This window comes from Somniosus microcephalus, chromosome 4, assembly GCF_052327205.1.
Source record: "Somniosus microcephalus isolate GS21.2 chromosome 4, FLI_Smic_1.0, whole genome shotgun sequence".
Classification (NCBI taxonomy): Eukaryota; Metazoa; Chordata; class Chondrichthyes; order Squaliformes; family Somniosidae; genus Somniosus; species Somniosus microcephalus.
In genome coordinates, this window is record NC_140990.1 from 94,713,278 (window position 1) to 94,730,086 (window position 16,809).

Sequence of the window (16,809 nt, forward strand, 5' to 3'; positions counted from 1 at the left end):
CACTCCCAGTGTAGACAGCAGGAGGCAGAACCAGCGGTAGCCCTCACCCTCTGAATTTCCCCCCATTCGGGCGGGATCATGAATGTTGAATCCAGCCCGATATGTTTAGGACCACCATTGCCTCTGGCTGGGCTGGATTTGAATCCATGCGGGCGATTTTCCCAGCCCCGAGGAGGCGGGTTTGGAGGCGGGACAGTTGGCAAAATGGCAAAAAACTGAGGGCGGGTTCAGAACCCGCCTCCATTGAGAAAATTGCCCCCCATGCTTCAGAGGGTGAAAGGACGTTTTAAAGCCACCTACTGTCACCCAAATCATTTCTTCAACGTGGTAGTACCCTGGCCAACATTTATCCCACGGCCAACACCCACAACAGATTAACCGGGTCGTCAGTCGGCAACGCTCACGCCTCGGAGTCAGAAGTTCGTGGGTTCACGTCCCCACTCCAAGGATTTGAGCCCTATAATCCAGGGCCGACACTCCCGGTCCCCATACTGACTGAGCGCTGCACTGTCGGAGACGCCCTCTTTCAGATGAGACATTAAACTCAGGTCCCGCCTGCCCTCTCAGGTGGACGTAAAAGATCCCATGGAACTATTTCGAAGAAGAGCAGTGGAGTTGTCCAGGCCAATATTTATCCCTCAACTAACATCGCTAAAAAACAAATAAGGTCATTATCTCATTGCAATTTGTGAGGTCTTGCTGTGTGCAAATAGCCTGCTGCACTTCCTACATTGCAACTGTGGCTACACTTCAAAAAGTACCTCATTGGCTGTGAAGCGCTTTGGGACGTCCTGAGGTGCTAAAAGGCACTAGATAAATGCAAGTCTTTCTTTCCAAAACCAACCCAGATTACGCTCTGATATTGAATCACACGCCCATAGAATATACCAACCGTGACTCCCACCAGCGCTGGTTCCTTCCCAGCAATGAGTGCGATAACTGCCTGCAGGGCCTCGTCCTCACTTATGTCCTTAAACCTTTTCTTGGCCAGTTCCTTCAGTGCCTGTTTGAACTCCTCGTATGTTATTACGCGAGCTGCCTTGGCCCTGCAGAGAAGGAGAAGTCCACTTAGTTGTAGGTCTATGGTGCTGTAGTGGTTCTGTTACTGGACTAGTAATCCAGAGGCCTGGATTAATAATCCGGAGAAAGCGAGTTCGACGCAACCAAAGGTGACCTCGGTCACTACTGCACCAGATTGTCAGCCTAGTTTACACACAAGTCCTGGACTGGAGGCTGAACGCTGCTTGAGAATTTGAATTCATTTTTTTTTAAATCTGGAAATAAAAAGCTGGTATCAGTAAAAATGACCATGAAGATGTCAGGTTCTGGTAACACACTGTACAGAAATCTCCCCGACAGAGAACGACAGAGAGACACCAGTCAGTGTACAGATATCTCCCTGAGGCAGAGGGCCTGAGAGACACCAGTCAGTGTACAGATATCTCCCTGAGGGAGGGGGGACTGAGAGACTCCAGTCAGTGTACAGATATCTCCCTGAGTGAGAGGGTCTGAGACACACCAGTCAATGTACAGATATCTCCCTGAGGGAGAGCGACTGAGAGACACCAGTCAGTGTACAGATACAGTATCTCCCTGAGAGAGAGGGACTGAGAGACACCAGTCAGTGTACAGATATCTCCCTGAGGGAGAGGGGACTGAGAAACATCAGTTAGTGTACAGATATCTCCCTGAGGGAGAGTGACTGAGAGACCCAGTCAGTGTACAGATATCTCCCTGAGAGAGAGGGACTGAGAGACACCAGTCAGTGTACAGAAATCTCCCTGAGGCAGAGGGCCTGAGAGACACCAGTCAGTGTACAGATATCTCCCTGAGGGAGGGGGGACTGAGAGACTCCAGTCAGTGTACAGATATCTCCCTGAGTGAGAGGGACTGAGACACACCAGTCAATGTACAGATATCTCCCTGAGGGAGAGCGACTGAGAGACACCAGTCAGTGTACAGATACAGTATCTCCCTGAGAGAGAGGGACTGAGAGACACCAGTCAGTGTACAGATATCTCCCTGAGGGAGAGGGGACTGAGAAACATCAGTTAGTGTACAGATATCTCCCTGAGGGAGAGTGACTGAGAGACCCAGTCAGTGTACAGATATCTCCCTGAGAGAGAGGGACTGAGAGACACCAGTCAGTGTACAGATATCTCCCTGAGGGAGAGGGACTGAGAGACACCAGTCAGTGTACAGATATCTCCCTGAGGGAGAGGGACTGAGAGACACCAGTCAGTGTACAGATATCTCCTTGAGGGAGAGGGAACTGAGAGACACCAGTCAGTGTACAGATATCTCCCTGAGAGAGAGGGGCTGAGAGACACCAGTCAGTGTACAGATATCTCCCTGAGGGAGAGGGAACTGAGAGACACCAGTCAGTGTACAGATATCTCCCTGAAGGTGAGGGACTGAGAGACACCAGTCAGTGTACAGATATCTCCCTGAGGGAGAGCGACTGAGAGACACCAGTCAGTGTACAGATATCTCCTTGAGGGAGAGGGAACTGAGAGACACCAGTCAGTGTACAGATATCTCCCTGAGAGAGAGGGGCTGAGAGACACCAGTCAGTGTACAGATATCTCCCTGAGGGAGAGGGAACTGAGAGACACCAGTCAGTGTACAGATATCTCCCTGAAGGTGAGGGACTGAGAGACACCAGTCAGTGTACAGATATCTCCCTGAGGGAGAGCGACTGAGAGACACCAGTCAGTGTACAGATATCTCCCTGAGGGAGAGGGGACTGAGCGACACCAGACTACACTTCAAAAAAAGTTATCATTGGCTGTGAAGTGCATCAGGACATCCTGAGGTCGTGAAACGCGCTGTAGAAATGCAAGTCCTTTCTTTCTACCAATAAATGGCTTAATTCAAAGTTCTTATGGGTGGGTGGGTGGGTGGGGGCAGCATTAGCAGTCACCGATGAAGAAAAATCGAACAACCTCACACAATAGGATGCGAGCATTAGGAGGAGGCCACTTACTTGACCTTGGTGAAGACTATGTCGACATCAGTGCCTGTGACGGTCTTGCCGTCGATCACCTTGCAGTCCTTGCAGAGCTTGGCGAAGTTCTTGCCTGTCATGTCGTTGCCGGTCGCCTTGGTGTCACCGTGGATGGCGAACCTGCGGAAGGACTGCTCCAGGCTCAACGCCCCTTCAGCCATGTTTTGCTTCTCTCCTTTTTTGGATCTGGTGGATGGAGATCGAGGTAAATGAGACGGTGACTGCCAGGATTATTGCTCCGCGCGTGCAGGCTTGATTTCTCCAACACTCCTGGACGGCATACAAAAAAAAATTGGCGCTAACTATCTAGTGTCAGTCGTGGCTCAGTGACTCCGACTCTCACCTCATGGACAATGTTCCCTCTAATGTCTTTATTCGTGCATAGCCCCTTTAATTTTGCTGCGCGGTGTCTTTACCAGTGGCAACAGCTAGTGAGCGGCCTGCGCGGGACCTCCGGATCGGACCTTAGGGGGAACGTTGGTCATGGGTTTGAATCCCAACTCCAGAGACTCGAGCCCAACATCCAGGGCCGACACTCCCCGGTGCCAGTACTGAGGGGAGTGCTGCACTGTTGGAGGTGCCGTCTTTCGGATGAGACGTTAAACCGAGGGCCCCGTCCGCCCTCTCAGGTGGACGTAAAAGATCCCACGGCCGCTGTTGGAAGAAGAGCAGGGGAGTGCTCCCCGGTGTCCTGGGGCCAATATTTATCCCTCAATCAACATCACTAAAACAGATGATCTGGCCATTGCTGCTTGTGTGAACTTGCTGTGCACTAATTGGGTGCTCTTTTTCTTCTAAATAGTACTTCGTTGGTTGTGAAGCGCTTTGGGACGTCCTGAGATCGTAAAAGGCCCTGTAACAATGCAAGTCTTTCTTCTTCTTTCTGACCTCTCCCACTCTCCATGAGAGCATCATGTCGCTTAATACCTGACCCCCCTCTCTCTCTCTCTCACTCTCTCCCCTGTGCTGTACCTGCCCTGGGAGTGTTGATGGGACAGTGTAGAGGTAGCTTTACTCTGTATCTAACCCGCGCTGTACCTGCCCTGGGAGTGTTGATGGGACAGTGTAGAGGGAGCTTTACTCTGTATCTAACCCGTGCTGTACATGCCCTGGGAGTGTTTGATGGGACAGTGTAGAGGGAGCTTTACTCTGTATCTAACCCGTGCTGTAGCTGCCCTGGGAATGTTTGATGGAACAGCGTAGAGGGAGATTTACTCCGTATCTAACCCGTGCTGTACCTGCCCTGGGAGTGTTTGATGGGACAGTGTAGAGGGAGCTTTACTCTGTATTTAACCCGTGCTGTAAATGCCCTGGGAGTGTTTGATGGGACAGTGTAGAGGAAGCTTTACTCTGTATCTAACCCGTGCTGTACCTGCCCTGGGAGTGTTTGATGGGACAGTGTAGAGGGAGCTTTACTCTGTATCTAACCCGTGCTGTACCTGCCCTGGGAGTGTTTGATGGGACAGTGTAGAGGGAGCTTTACTCTGTATCTAACCCGTGCTGTCCCTGCCCTGGGAGTGTTTGATGGGACAGTGTAGAGGGAGCTTTACTCTGTATCTGACCCGTGCTGTACCTGCCCTGGGAGTGTTTGATGGGCCAGTGTAGAGGGAGCTTTACTCTGTACTGATTGAGGGTCTGAACGGCCTACTCCTGTTCCTATGTCATTCTCACTTGTGTTGAAATTAAGTTTCATTGCCCCATCTCCTGATCTAGCTCATCAGTTACGTGCAGAGACGGGAGAAGCTGGGATTGTTCTCCTTCGAGCAGAGAAGGTTGAGCTGAGATTAAACAGAGGACTTCAAAATTCCGAGGGGTTTTGATAGAGTACATAGGGAGAAACTATTCCTACTGGCTGGAGGATCGATAACAAAACCTCCTTCCAAGATTCTATGATCCTTTTCTAGGAGTCTGAAGACGGCGGAACTCCTACCCTCCCTCAGTCTCTCTGTTCTCGTATCACCTCTGGGCTTTTATCAACTACCCACTGCTTCCCGATTTACCTCGCCATCTCCCCTAGCTCACCGACCTTGGTCATGTCCTGCACAGTGGGCCTCGAGGCCTACCCTTGGCCTTATCATTACTTTTTTGAAAAAATAACCCACGCACAACCCACTCCCGAATAAAGTCAGTGAGTAAATACAACTCCTGGTGTGGAACCGAGCCCAGCAGAGAGGGAGGGGCCCAGGTTCCATCCAGCCTGTGCTGAGTTAGCTAATCCCAGCCGGGGGCCGGGGGGGCTACAGTTGGTACTGAGCCCCACACAGAGCAGGAAAGGACCAGATTCCATCACCCCCCGCACAACCCCAACCCCCTCGTCACCGGCCTGTGCCAAGTTAGTCGAATATCCCACCAAAACACTTTCCCTGGCTCGTGTGTGAGGTATTGGAAGGGGGCTGGGGCCCGTGGAGCCCCTCCCGCAGCGGAGAGACAAGACAATGCAGTGGAGAAAAAATGCGCACCAAACCTTGTTGACATCCCACCCTCCTCTCCCTTACCAGATAAATTTAAACCTGATGCAAATATCTAATATCGGATTCCTCCCATTCCTGGGTCAACATTATTCCTTCCTCATCCATTGTTTTCAGGATGGCTGCTCAGTCACACTGTTCACACTCAATTTTCAATTCAATTCAAATCGCTTTATTGGCATGACAAGTTACATCTTATGTTGCCAAAGCATTGGAAAACATTCATGTTTGTTCACAAAAATACAGATCTATCCATACAGTGTATAAACAGATATATCCCTGAGTGTATAAATATCCGTGTTGGTAAACATTCCACTCCCTCACTGGCAGTCTCTGTCACTGTGTGCAAGTCAAGCTCATTCTACAAGGTGAGATCATGCTCACAGTGTCTACTGTGTCTGTACATGTACCTACAAGAGCTGACACAGACACAAGCGAACCGTACAGTACCAGACGGGTGTGAATCGTTCCCTTTTACCCGCTGTGTACTGTACATGTACAGGAGCTGACACAGACACACACGGGCCGTACAGTACCAGATGGGAGGGAATCGTTCTCTTTTACCCGCTGTGTACTGTACATGTACAGGAGCTGACACTGAGACACACACAGGCCGTACAGTACCAGACGGGAGTGAATCGTTCCCTTTTACCCGCTGTGTACTGTACATGTACAGGAGCTGTCACTAAGACACACACGGGCCGTACAGTACCAGACGGGAGTGAATCGTTCCCTTTTACCTGCTGTGTACTGTACATGTACAGGAGCTGACACTGAGACACACACGGGCCGTACAGTACCAGACGGGAGGTGAATCGTTCCCTTTTACCCGCTGTGTACTGTACATGTACAGGAGCTGACACTGAGACACACACGGGCCGTTCAGTACCAGACGGGAGTGAATCGCTCCCTTTTACCCGCTGTGTGCTGTACATGTACAGGAGCTGTCACTGAGACACACACGGGCCGTTCAGTACCAGACGGGAGTGAATCGTTCCCTTTTACCCACTGTGTGCTGTACATGTACAGGAGCTGTCACTGAGACACACACGGGCCGTACAGTACCAGACGGGAGTGAATCGTTCCCTTTTACCCGCTGTGTGCTGTACATGTACAGGAGCTGACACTGAGACACACACGGGCTGTACAGTATCAGACGGGAGTGAATCATTCCCTTTTACCCGCTGTGTACTGTACATGTACAGGAGCTGACACTGAGACACACACGGGCCGTACAGTACCAGATGGGAGTGAATCGTTCCCTTTTACCCGCTGTGTACTGTACATGTACAGGAGCTGTCACTGAGACACACACGGGCCGTTCAGTACCAGACGGGAGTGAATCGTTCCCTTTTACCCACTGTGTGCTGTACATGTACAGGAGCTGTCACTGAGACACACACGGGCCGTACAGTACCAGACGGGAGTGAATCGTTCCCTTTTACCCGCTGACACTGAGATATTCATTCTCCACACGGCTCCCTTTTACTACGCGGGTACTAGATTCTGTGGTATGTGAGTCACTGTGGGAGATGGGTCACTACGCGCCCTCCAATTCCTGACCCAAGCAGCCATTCTTCACGTTAGCTCAGACAGATAAGGCCGGTATTCCGGCTGCCCGTTCCTGGTGGCGGGCCTCCCCCACCTGCGGCAGCTAACCGCCAGCCGACTCCGGAATCACCCGACAATTGGTGCACCCCAAGCTCACCATCGGCCCTTCAATCATAGAATCATAGAATGATACAGCAAAGAAGGAGGCCATTCAGCCCATCGTGCCTGTGCCGGCTTTTTGGTAGAGCTCTCCAATTAGTCCCACTCCCCTTGCTCTTTCTCCATAGCCCTGTAATTATTTTCCCTTCAAGTATTGATCCCATTCTCTTTTGAAAGTCAGTACTGAATCTTCTTCCACCGCCCTTTCAGGCATTCCAGATCACAACAACTCGCTGTGTAAAAAAATGTTTCCTCGTGTTGCCTCTGGTTGTTTTGCCGATCACCTTAAATCTATGTGTCCTCTGCTTACCGATTGTTCTGCCACTGGAAACACTTTCTCCTTACTTACTCTATCAAAACCCTTCATGATTTTGAACACCTTTATCAAATCACTTTCACTGCACTAAGGAAAACAACCCCAGCTTCTCCAGTCTCTTCACATGACTGAAGTCCCTCATTGCTGGCACCATTCCAGTAAATCTATTCTGCGTCATCACCAAGGCCTTGACATCCTTCCAAAAGTGTGGTGCCCAGAATTGAACATAATACTCCATCTGGGGCCTAACCAGTGTTTTATAAAGGCTACGGGAGGAAAATTGGGTTGCTTTGTGCCTCCCGTTAGTGCCCTAACGGGGCACAAAGCAACCAGCACCCAGGCGTGGCACCGCCCACGCCTCCTGCGAAATTCAGCGGGAGTTTAGCAGCAGCGCTAACCGGTAGCGCCCTGTGGTGCTGTGCCGCCAGCGATGACGTCATCGCCGTGCGCAACGCCCCGCTCGCGCCCTGGCCGCCACCTTCGGGAGCGCCCCCTGACTTACCACTGGACACTATGTCCGACGGGGTCAAGGGGGCCTACCTGCGGCCGGAGGCGCTATTTAAAGGCGAGGTGCGGGGCGGCCATTTTTGTTGCTGGCCACCTGCCTGCGCTCCCGTCCCCGGCCTTCTGAACGCACACCCGCCGTGGAGTACCGGCTGCGCTTCAAGAGCCCGGCACTTCTCTTGAGTGCTGGGCTCTTTTGCCGGCACTCCTGATCCCCGGGGTCCCAGCTGGGCCCCAGGTCGCGCTGCGCAAGGCCCCTCCCCTTTAAGAAGGCCTGCAATACAGCGGCGCGACATTTTTGATATTGATATTGACTCGCAGCGCCCCAAGAGGAATGCGGGGCTCTTCCAATTTCTGGCGCGGGGTGCCCCTGCGAAGTTAGCGCCCCATTTTTAGCCCTTAACATAAGAATATAAGAATTAGGAGCAGGAGTAGGCCATACGGCCCCTCGAGCCTGCTCCGCCATTCAGTAAGATCATGGCTGATCATCGACCTCAACTCCACTTTCCTGCCCGATCTCCATATCCCTTGATTCCCCTAGAGTCCAAAAATCTATCGATCTCAGCCTTGAATATACTCAAAAACTCAGCATCCACAGCCCTCTGGGGCAGAGAATTCCAACGATTCACAACCCTCTGAGTGAAGAAATTCCTCCTCATCTCAGTCTTAAATGGCCGACCCCTTATCCTGAGACTATGCCCCCTAGTTCTAGACACTCCAGCCAGGGGAAACAACCTCTCCGCATCTACCCTGTCAATCCCCCTCAGAATCTTGTATGTTTCAATGAGATCACCTCTCGTTCTTCTAAACTCCAGAGAGTATAGGCCCATTCTACACAATAACTTCCTTGCTTTGTACTCTATTCCTCTATTAATAAAGCTCAGGATCCTGTATTCTTTTTTTAACAGCCATCTTAACTTGTCCTGCCACCTTCAAAGGTTTGTGTACATTCACCCCCAGGCCAATCTGTTCCTGCACCCTCTTTAAAATTGGACCATTTACTTCGTACTGCCTGTCCTCATTCTTCCGACTGAAATGTATCACTTCACACTTCTCTGCATTAAATTTCATTGTCTGCCCATTTCACCAGTCTATGTCCTCCTGAAGTCTGTTACTATCCTCATTATTTACTACATTCCTTAGTTTCATTGCATCTGCAAACTTTGAAATTATGCCCTGTTTTTTATATATAAAAGAGCAGTGGTCTTTACGTGTCGGCTAACTATTCGACTACGTGGGACATCGGCATCAAGTCCTACATCCACCCCTGCACTACGCGATCTGAACTTGGGAACCTTGGTTGAAAGTTCTCCACACCCCGCTCCCCAACACTTAAAGCAGGGTTGCAGGGAGCCCCCCACCTCCTTGGAACTGCAAGGATTGCGCGGGGAGATCTCAATCTGACATGCAAGCCCAGCTCCACACTGTACAGAGAGAGCGTCTCAGCCCTGAACCAGCTGACACACTGGGAGGCCTGCAGGTTGCTGGCTGAGTCATCTTGTGGAGATGGAGCTTAAAGAGCCTTTCTGGCACAGGCCACTAAAAGGGAAGCCGGTAACCTCCTGCTAACACTGCGGGTCCTAACCTCAGTGTAAATTCACCACCTGGTGTGGTATTGAGCCCCACAGAGCAGGAAGGGCCCAGGTCCCATTCCCGCACCAACACCCCGACCTCCCCCCCCCCCCCCCCCCAAGTCTGTCCTGAGTGAGCTGATCCCAGCAGGGGGCGGGCGGTAGGGGGGCTACAGTTGGTACTGAGCCCCACACAGAGCAGGAAGGGCCCAGTTTCCATCCCCTGATCTGTACCAGCCAGGGCGGGCAGTGGGAGGGGCTACATTCGGCCTCAGTGCCCTACGTGTTAGGGAGGGGCTGGAAGAAATCGGACAGGGTTATTGCACCTGATCTGCTGGAAATTGGGTGGAGGTTGGGTTACTTACAGGATTAGGGCTCGACTGTGATGCCCTCACTGGTAGAATATGCTGGCAGTCACTGTCTGGGCTCCTATGTGAGGAATAGCCACTTGGGGTGAGCTAACAGAACCTGTACTCCAGCGGGAAGGAGGACCGGGTCAGTGACCTTCAGGAGAAGGCTGGGAGAGGGGGAAATTGGGGTTTGGTTGCTCCCACTTAGGAACGTAAGGGGTAGGTGGGGGGTGGCGGAGGGAGGGAGGGAGAGCAATCAGCTCTATAATTGGGTCATTTAAAGGTCGTGAAAGGCACTATATAAATGCAAGCCTTTCTTTCTGTCACTGAACATAATGCATGAGAGATACAGGACTGGGAGAAATGGGTGTTGTACTATCCCAGCCTTCTATTAAATCTGCTCTCCCCTGGCTGGCCGTCATCTGTTGGCGCTCCGGCATAATGCACCAATCCCCTCCAGAACACACGTTCGGGGGCTACGATTCAAAGAGATATAAATCATTTATATAGCGTCTCCCATATCTTCAGAACTTTCCAAAGCTTGTGAAGCACAGTCGTTGTTGTAATACAAGCAAACACTGCAGCCAATGTGCACACAGCAAGATCCCACAAACAGCTATGAGATAATTGACCAGATAATCTGTTTTAGCGATGTTGGTTAAGGGATAAATATTGGGCCCAGGACACTGGGGAGAACTCCCCCCTGCTCTTCTTCCAATAGCGCCGTGGGATCTTTTACATCCACCCAAGAGGGCAGACGGGGCCTCGGTTTAACGTCTCATCCGAAAGACGGCCCCTCCAACCGAGCAGCACTCCCTCAGTGTACAGGCACTGGGTGAGTCGGCCCTGGATTATGGGCTTGAGTCTCTGTAGTGGGGTCTTGAACACACCACCTTCTGACAAGAGGGGAGAGTGAGACTCAATTCAATTCAATTCAAATCGCTTTATTGGCATGACAAGGTACATCTTATGTTGCCAAAGCATCGAAAAACATTCATGGTTGAACACATAAATACAGATCTATCCTTACAGTGTATAAACAGATATATCCCTGAGTGTATAAATATACATTCATATAATTTGTATATACTCTTTTCTTATATTTAGTGGTTGTCCCTCTGTTTATGGCAAGCTGTAACTCACTGAGCCAGAGATGACACTTAAATTTAGTACCAATTGTAGTCCCACTACTGCCTACCTCTGGCTGGGATCTGCTAACTGAGAGAGAGAGAGAGAGAGAGAGAGAGACAGAGAGAGAAAGAGACAGAGAGAGAGAGAGAGAGACAGAGAGAGAGAGAGAGTGAGACAGAGGGAGAGAGAGAGAGAGAGAGTGTGAGACAGAGAGAGAGAGAGTGTGAGAGAGAGAGTGAGACAGAGAGAGAGAGAGACAGAGACTGCAGTCAGGGAGTGGTGGAGACAGAGATGCACTTCCTCACAACTTGCGGAAACTATCAGGACATGAGGGAGAATTTCTACCCAAAATTCACAAAAATATGCCCTGAATTCAAAAATTTGAATGACCTCCAAAAACTCCCATATCTATTGGGGGAACAGAGAAAATGTGTAACTGTAGCGGCAAACTATGTTACAGCTTGCCACAAGCAGAGGGACAACCAGTGACACATTAAATCTAAGAAAAGATTATATGCATATTATATGTGCATATAGCTATGTCTACATGGGTATACTTGTCTATACACTGTATGTCTAGATCGGTGTTTATGTGGTCAATCATACATGTATTTCTGTGCTTTGGCAACATAAGATGTATCTTGTCATGCCAATAAAACAATTTGAATTGAAAATTGAAATTGAGAGAGAGAGAGAGAGTGTGAGAGAGACAGAGAGAGAGAGTGTGAGACAGAGAGAGAGAGAGTGTGAGACAGAGAGAGAGACAGAGAGAGACAGAGAGAGTGTGAGAGAGAGAGAGACAGAGAGAGAGAGTGTGAGACAGAGAGAGAGAGAGAGAGAGACAGAGAGAGAGAGAGACAGAGAGAGAGAGACAGAGAGAGAGTGTGAGACAGAGAGAGAGAGACAGAGAGAGAAAGAGAGAGAGAGAGAGAGAGTGAGACAGAGAGAGAGAGAGACAGAGAGAGAGAGAGAGAGTGTGAGACAGAGAGAGAGACAGAGAGAGAGAGAGGCACGACGGTCTATTCTTGAAACTTATTGAAAGTGGTGTAGGGGAAAAACATATGATGTAATTAAATCAATGTATACAAACAATAAATTTGCAGTTAAAATTGGAGACAAACAAACAAAATACTTCTCACAGGGGCGTGGTGTGGCGCAGGGCTCGCCCATCTCACCGACACTCTTTAATATTTACATAAATGAATTGGCAAAACTACTTGAACAATCTACAGCACCCGGCCTCACCCTATATGAATCCAAGGTTAAATTCCTCCTCTATGCAGATGACCTGGTTCTGCTCTCAACAACTGAGGAGGGTCTACAGCAGAACCTGGATCTGCTAGAGTCGTTCTGTCAGACCTGGGCCCGGACAATAAACCCCCAAAAAACCAAAGTTCTTGTGTTCCAGCAAAGATCCAGACATCAGGGACCCAGAATAAATTTCACACTAGGAACAACTAAAACTGAACAAACTACAAACTACACATACTTAGGCTTAAAAATCAATTCTACGGGAAATTTTCATCTGGCTGTGAATGAACTGAAAGAGAAAGCAAGAAGGGCTTTCTATGCCATTAAAAAGCCAATCCAAATAGAAATCCCAATTGGCATTTGGCTCAAAATTTTTAAATCAGTAATTGAACCAATTGCACTCTATGGCAGTGAGGTGTGGGGTCCGCTAACACAACAAGAATTTGCAAAATGGGACAAACACCCAATTGAGATCCTACATGCAGAATTCTGTAAAAGTATCCTCTGGACTCAGAGGAAAACCTCAAACAATGCATGCAGGGCAGAACTAGGCCAATATCCACTACTAATTAATATCCAAAAAAGAGCCACCAAATTTTGGAAACACCTAAAAATGAGCAACCCCCACTGCTATCATTACGAAGCCCTGAAATGCCAAGAGAGGATCATAAAGAAGAGTCCCCTCAGTCAACTAGTCCTGGGACTCAGTGAAGTAACTACTAACACTACTAATAATAACCAGCCCCAGGACAGTGACATCGTAACACAGAGAATTCGACCCAACACAATTGTCACTAAACAAAAGGAAAAATATCTGACATATTGGACAGAAACAACAAAAACCAAAAACAAACTCGATTGCTACTTGGCCCTAAACAGACAATACAACATGGCTGAATACCTGACCACGGTAAAAGATAGCAAATTGAGAAAAACCTTGACAATGTACAGACTTAGTGAGCATAGCCTGGCCATCGAAAAAGGCAGACACAGACAGACCTGGCTACCAAGAGAGGACAGGATATGCTCTCACTGCAGTCAGGGAGTGGTGGAGACAGAGATGCACTTCCTCACAGCTTGTGGAAACTATCAGGGCATAAGGGGGAATTTCTACCCAAAATTCATAAAAATATGCCCTGAATTCAAAAATTTGAATGACGACCAAAAACTCCCATACCTACTAGGGGAACAGAGAAATTGCGTAACTTTAGCGGCAAATTATGTTACAGCTTGCCATAAGCAGAGGGACAACCATTAAATCTAAGAAAAGATTATATACAAATTATATGAGTGTATATGAGGGGATATATCTGTTTATACACTGTATGGATAGATCTGCGTTTATGTGTTCAACCATACATGTTTTTTCGGTGCTTTGGCAACATAAGATGTACCTTGTCATCATGCCAATAAAGCAATTTGAATTGAATTGAATTGAAAATTGAGAGAGTGTGAGACAGAGAGAGAGAGACAGAGAGAGACAGAGAGAGAGAGTGAGACAGAGAGAGAGAGACAGAGAGAGAGAGAGAGAGAGAGAGAGAAAGAAAGAGAGAGAGAGAGTGAGACAGAGAGAGAGAGACAGAGAGAGAGAGACAGAGAGAGTGAGACAGAGAGAGAGAGACAGAGAGAGACAGAGAGAGAGAGTGAGACAGAGAGAGAGAGAGAGAGAGAGAGACAGAGAGAGAGAGACAGAGAGAGAGACAGAGAGAGAGAGACAGAGAGAGAGAGAGAGACAGAGAGAGTGAGACAGAGAGAGAGACAGAGAGAGAGAGACAGAGAGAGAGAGAGCCCTACATGCAGAATTCTGCCGAAGCATCCTTCGCACCCAAAGAAAAACGCCAACAAATGCATGCAGAGCCGAACTAGGCAGATACCCACTGATAATAAACATCCAAAAACGAGCACTAAACTTCCTAAATCACCTCAAATCTAGCTCCCCAGACACCCTTCATTTCAAAGCCTTTCAGACCCAAGAGCTAAACCCAGAAAAGAGTCCCCTGAGTCAGCTGCTACTGAAACTAAGTACTCAGCCGGACCCTGACCAGCCCCAGACCAACACAGCCGTCCAAACACCAATCCGAGTGAACCAAATCATTAAAAAATGCAAAGAAACCTACCTGGAACATTGGAACAAAATAACCGAAAGCCAAAGCAGATTAGAATGTTACCGGGCCCTAAAAAGAGAATATAAACTGGCAGACTACCTCACGACCATCAGAGACACAAAACAGAGACAGACCCTCACCAGGTACAGACTAAGCGACCACCAACTGGAAATTGAAAAAGGCAGATACAAGAAATCCTGGCAGCCTAGAGAGAATAGAATATGCGATCAATGTCTGGCTGGCGAGGTTGAAACAGAAATGCATTTCCTCCTAAAATGCGAAAAATTCAACACATCAAGAAACATATTATTCAACAAGCTAAGCCAAACAACCCCAGATTTCAAGGAATTGGATGATCTGTCAAAATTGAGATTAGTCCTAGGAGAAGGAGACAGACCATACCTTGGGGCTAAATATGTAACAACATGTCACAACCTGAGGACTGTTTAAAAGTAAGACTGTTTAAAATTAATATTGAACGTACCAAATGAAGTAGAAAGACTGTTTAAAATTAATATTGTTTAAAAGTAATATTGTATGTACCCAACAAATGTCAAATCGATTGACACCTACAGAATGTTGGAAAACTGTACCTTTTTGCTATGTAAGCTTTGGCAATATGGTTCTCTGTAAACTTTCATGCCAATAAAGCATTTGAACTGAACTGAACTGAACTGAGAGAAAGAGAGAGAGAGACAGAGAGAGAGAGAATAGAATATGCGATCAATGTCTGGCTGGCGAGGTTGAAACAGAAATGCATTTCCTCCTAAAATGCGAAAAATTCAACACATCAAGAAACATATTATTCAACAAGCTAAGCCAAACAACCCCAGATTTCAAGGAATTGGATGATCTGTCAAAATTGAGATTAGTCCTAGGAGAAGGAGACAGACCATACCTTGGGGCCAAATATGTAACAACATGTCACAACCTGAGGACTGTTTAAAATTAAGACTGTTTAAAATTAATATTGAACGTACCAAATGAAGTACAAAGACTGTTTAAAATTAATATTGTTTAAAAGTAATATTGTATGTACCCAACAAATGTCAAATCGATTGACACCTACAGAATGTTGGAAAACTGTACCTTTTTGCTATGTAAGCTTTGGCAATATGGTTCTCTGTAAACTTTCATGCCAATAAAGCATTTTAATTGGAATTGGAATTGGATTGGAGAGACAGAGAGAGAGAGAGAAAGAGAGAGAGAGGGAGACCAGGGGGATGGAACCTGGGGCCTTGTAGCTTGACTTTCAATTGCTGAAAATAGACAAGACCCACATGACCTTTCCCTTGTCACTTCTGTCCCTGCTTGCCTTGCCCCTGAAAGCTCTTGGCTCCCCTCTATCTCTGCTTTGAAGTATAAGGAACAACAATTTTTCTCTTGTTGTTAGGGAAACTAGCATCCTGGTGTTGTCCTGTGTGTTTAAATTGTTGCCACAGCAACACCAAGTGCGAATCCTGCTCGTCAGCAACTAACTGAAACCATCTCGCCTGAGGCAGGGCAGGGCAGGGCAGGGCACTAAAAATTCATCCTTATCTCATACTACGGTCATTGGGAATGAGAGAGAGAGAGTGCGTGACAGAGAGAGTGAGAGAGAGTGCCAGACAGAGAGAGAATGTGAGACAGAGAGAGTGAGAGAGAGTGTGAGACAGAGAGAGTGAGACAGAGAGAGTGCGAGACAGAAAGAGTGAGACAGACAGTGAGACAGAGAGTGTGAGACAGAGAGAGTGCGAGACAGAGAGTGAGAGAGAGAGAAAGTGTGAGACAGAGAGTGAGACAGACAGTGAGACAGAGAGAGAGTGTGAAACAGAGAGAGTGCGAGACAGAGTGAGACAGAGAGAAAGTGTGAGACAGAGAGAGTGAGACAGACAGTGAGACAGAGAGAGAGTGTGAGACAGAGAGAGTGCGAGACAGACAGAGTGAGACAGAGAGAAAGTGTGAGACAGAGAGTGAGACAGAGAGAAAGTGTGAGACAGAGAGAGTGAGACAGACAGTGAGACAGAGAGAGAGTGTGAGACAGAGAGAGTGCAAGACAGACAGAGTGAGACAGAGAGAGTGTGAGACAGAGAGAGAGTGCGAGACAGAGAGAGAGACAGAGAGTGAGACAGAGAGAGAGTGCGAGACAGAGAGAAAGACAGAGAGTGAGACAGAGAGAGTGTGAGACAGAGAGAGTGAAACAGAAAGAGTGTGTGAGACAGAGAGTGAGACAGAGAGAGAGTGCGAGACAGAGAGAGTGAGAGAGAGTGTGAGACAGAGAGAGTGAGACAGAGAGAGTGCGAGACAGAAAGAGTGAGACAGACAGTGAGACAGAGAGTGTGAGACAGAGAGAGTGCGAGACAGAGAGTGAGAGAGAGAGAAAGTGTGAGACAGAGAGTGAGACAGACAGTGAGACA

The 16,809-nt window shown here is 48.3% G+C and overlaps 2 protein-coding genes across 4 annotated transcripts in view; both read right to left on the reverse strand.

Moving 5' to 3' along the window:
• Positions 1-16,809, reverse strand: part of LOC147119527 (uncharacterized) — a 401,105-nt gene that overhangs the window by 126,639 nt on the left and 257,657 nt on the right. The gene's annotated exons all lie outside the window — the stretch shown is intronic.
• Positions 1-16,809, reverse strand: part of LOC147119530 (tubulin polymerization-promoting protein family member 3-like) — a 52,643-nt gene that overhangs the window by 7,182 nt on the left and 28,652 nt on the right. Inside the window, exons 1-3 of one of the 2 annotated variants that reach the window (XM_085985095.1) lie at positions 14,554-14,625; positions 2,987-3,193; positions 893-1,046 (exon numbers count right to left, since the gene is read on the reverse strand). In XM_085985095.1, coding sequence (XP_085841221.1) covers positions 893-1,046; positions 2,987-3,168 — 336 coding nt within the window. In that variant the 5' untranslated portion in view covers positions 3,169-3,193; positions 14,554-14,625. Of the gene's footprint in view, positions 1-892; positions 1,047-2,986; positions 3,194-14,553; positions 14,626-16,809 lie in introns of those variants that run through there. The other variant, XM_085985094.1, reaches the window with a different exon arrangement.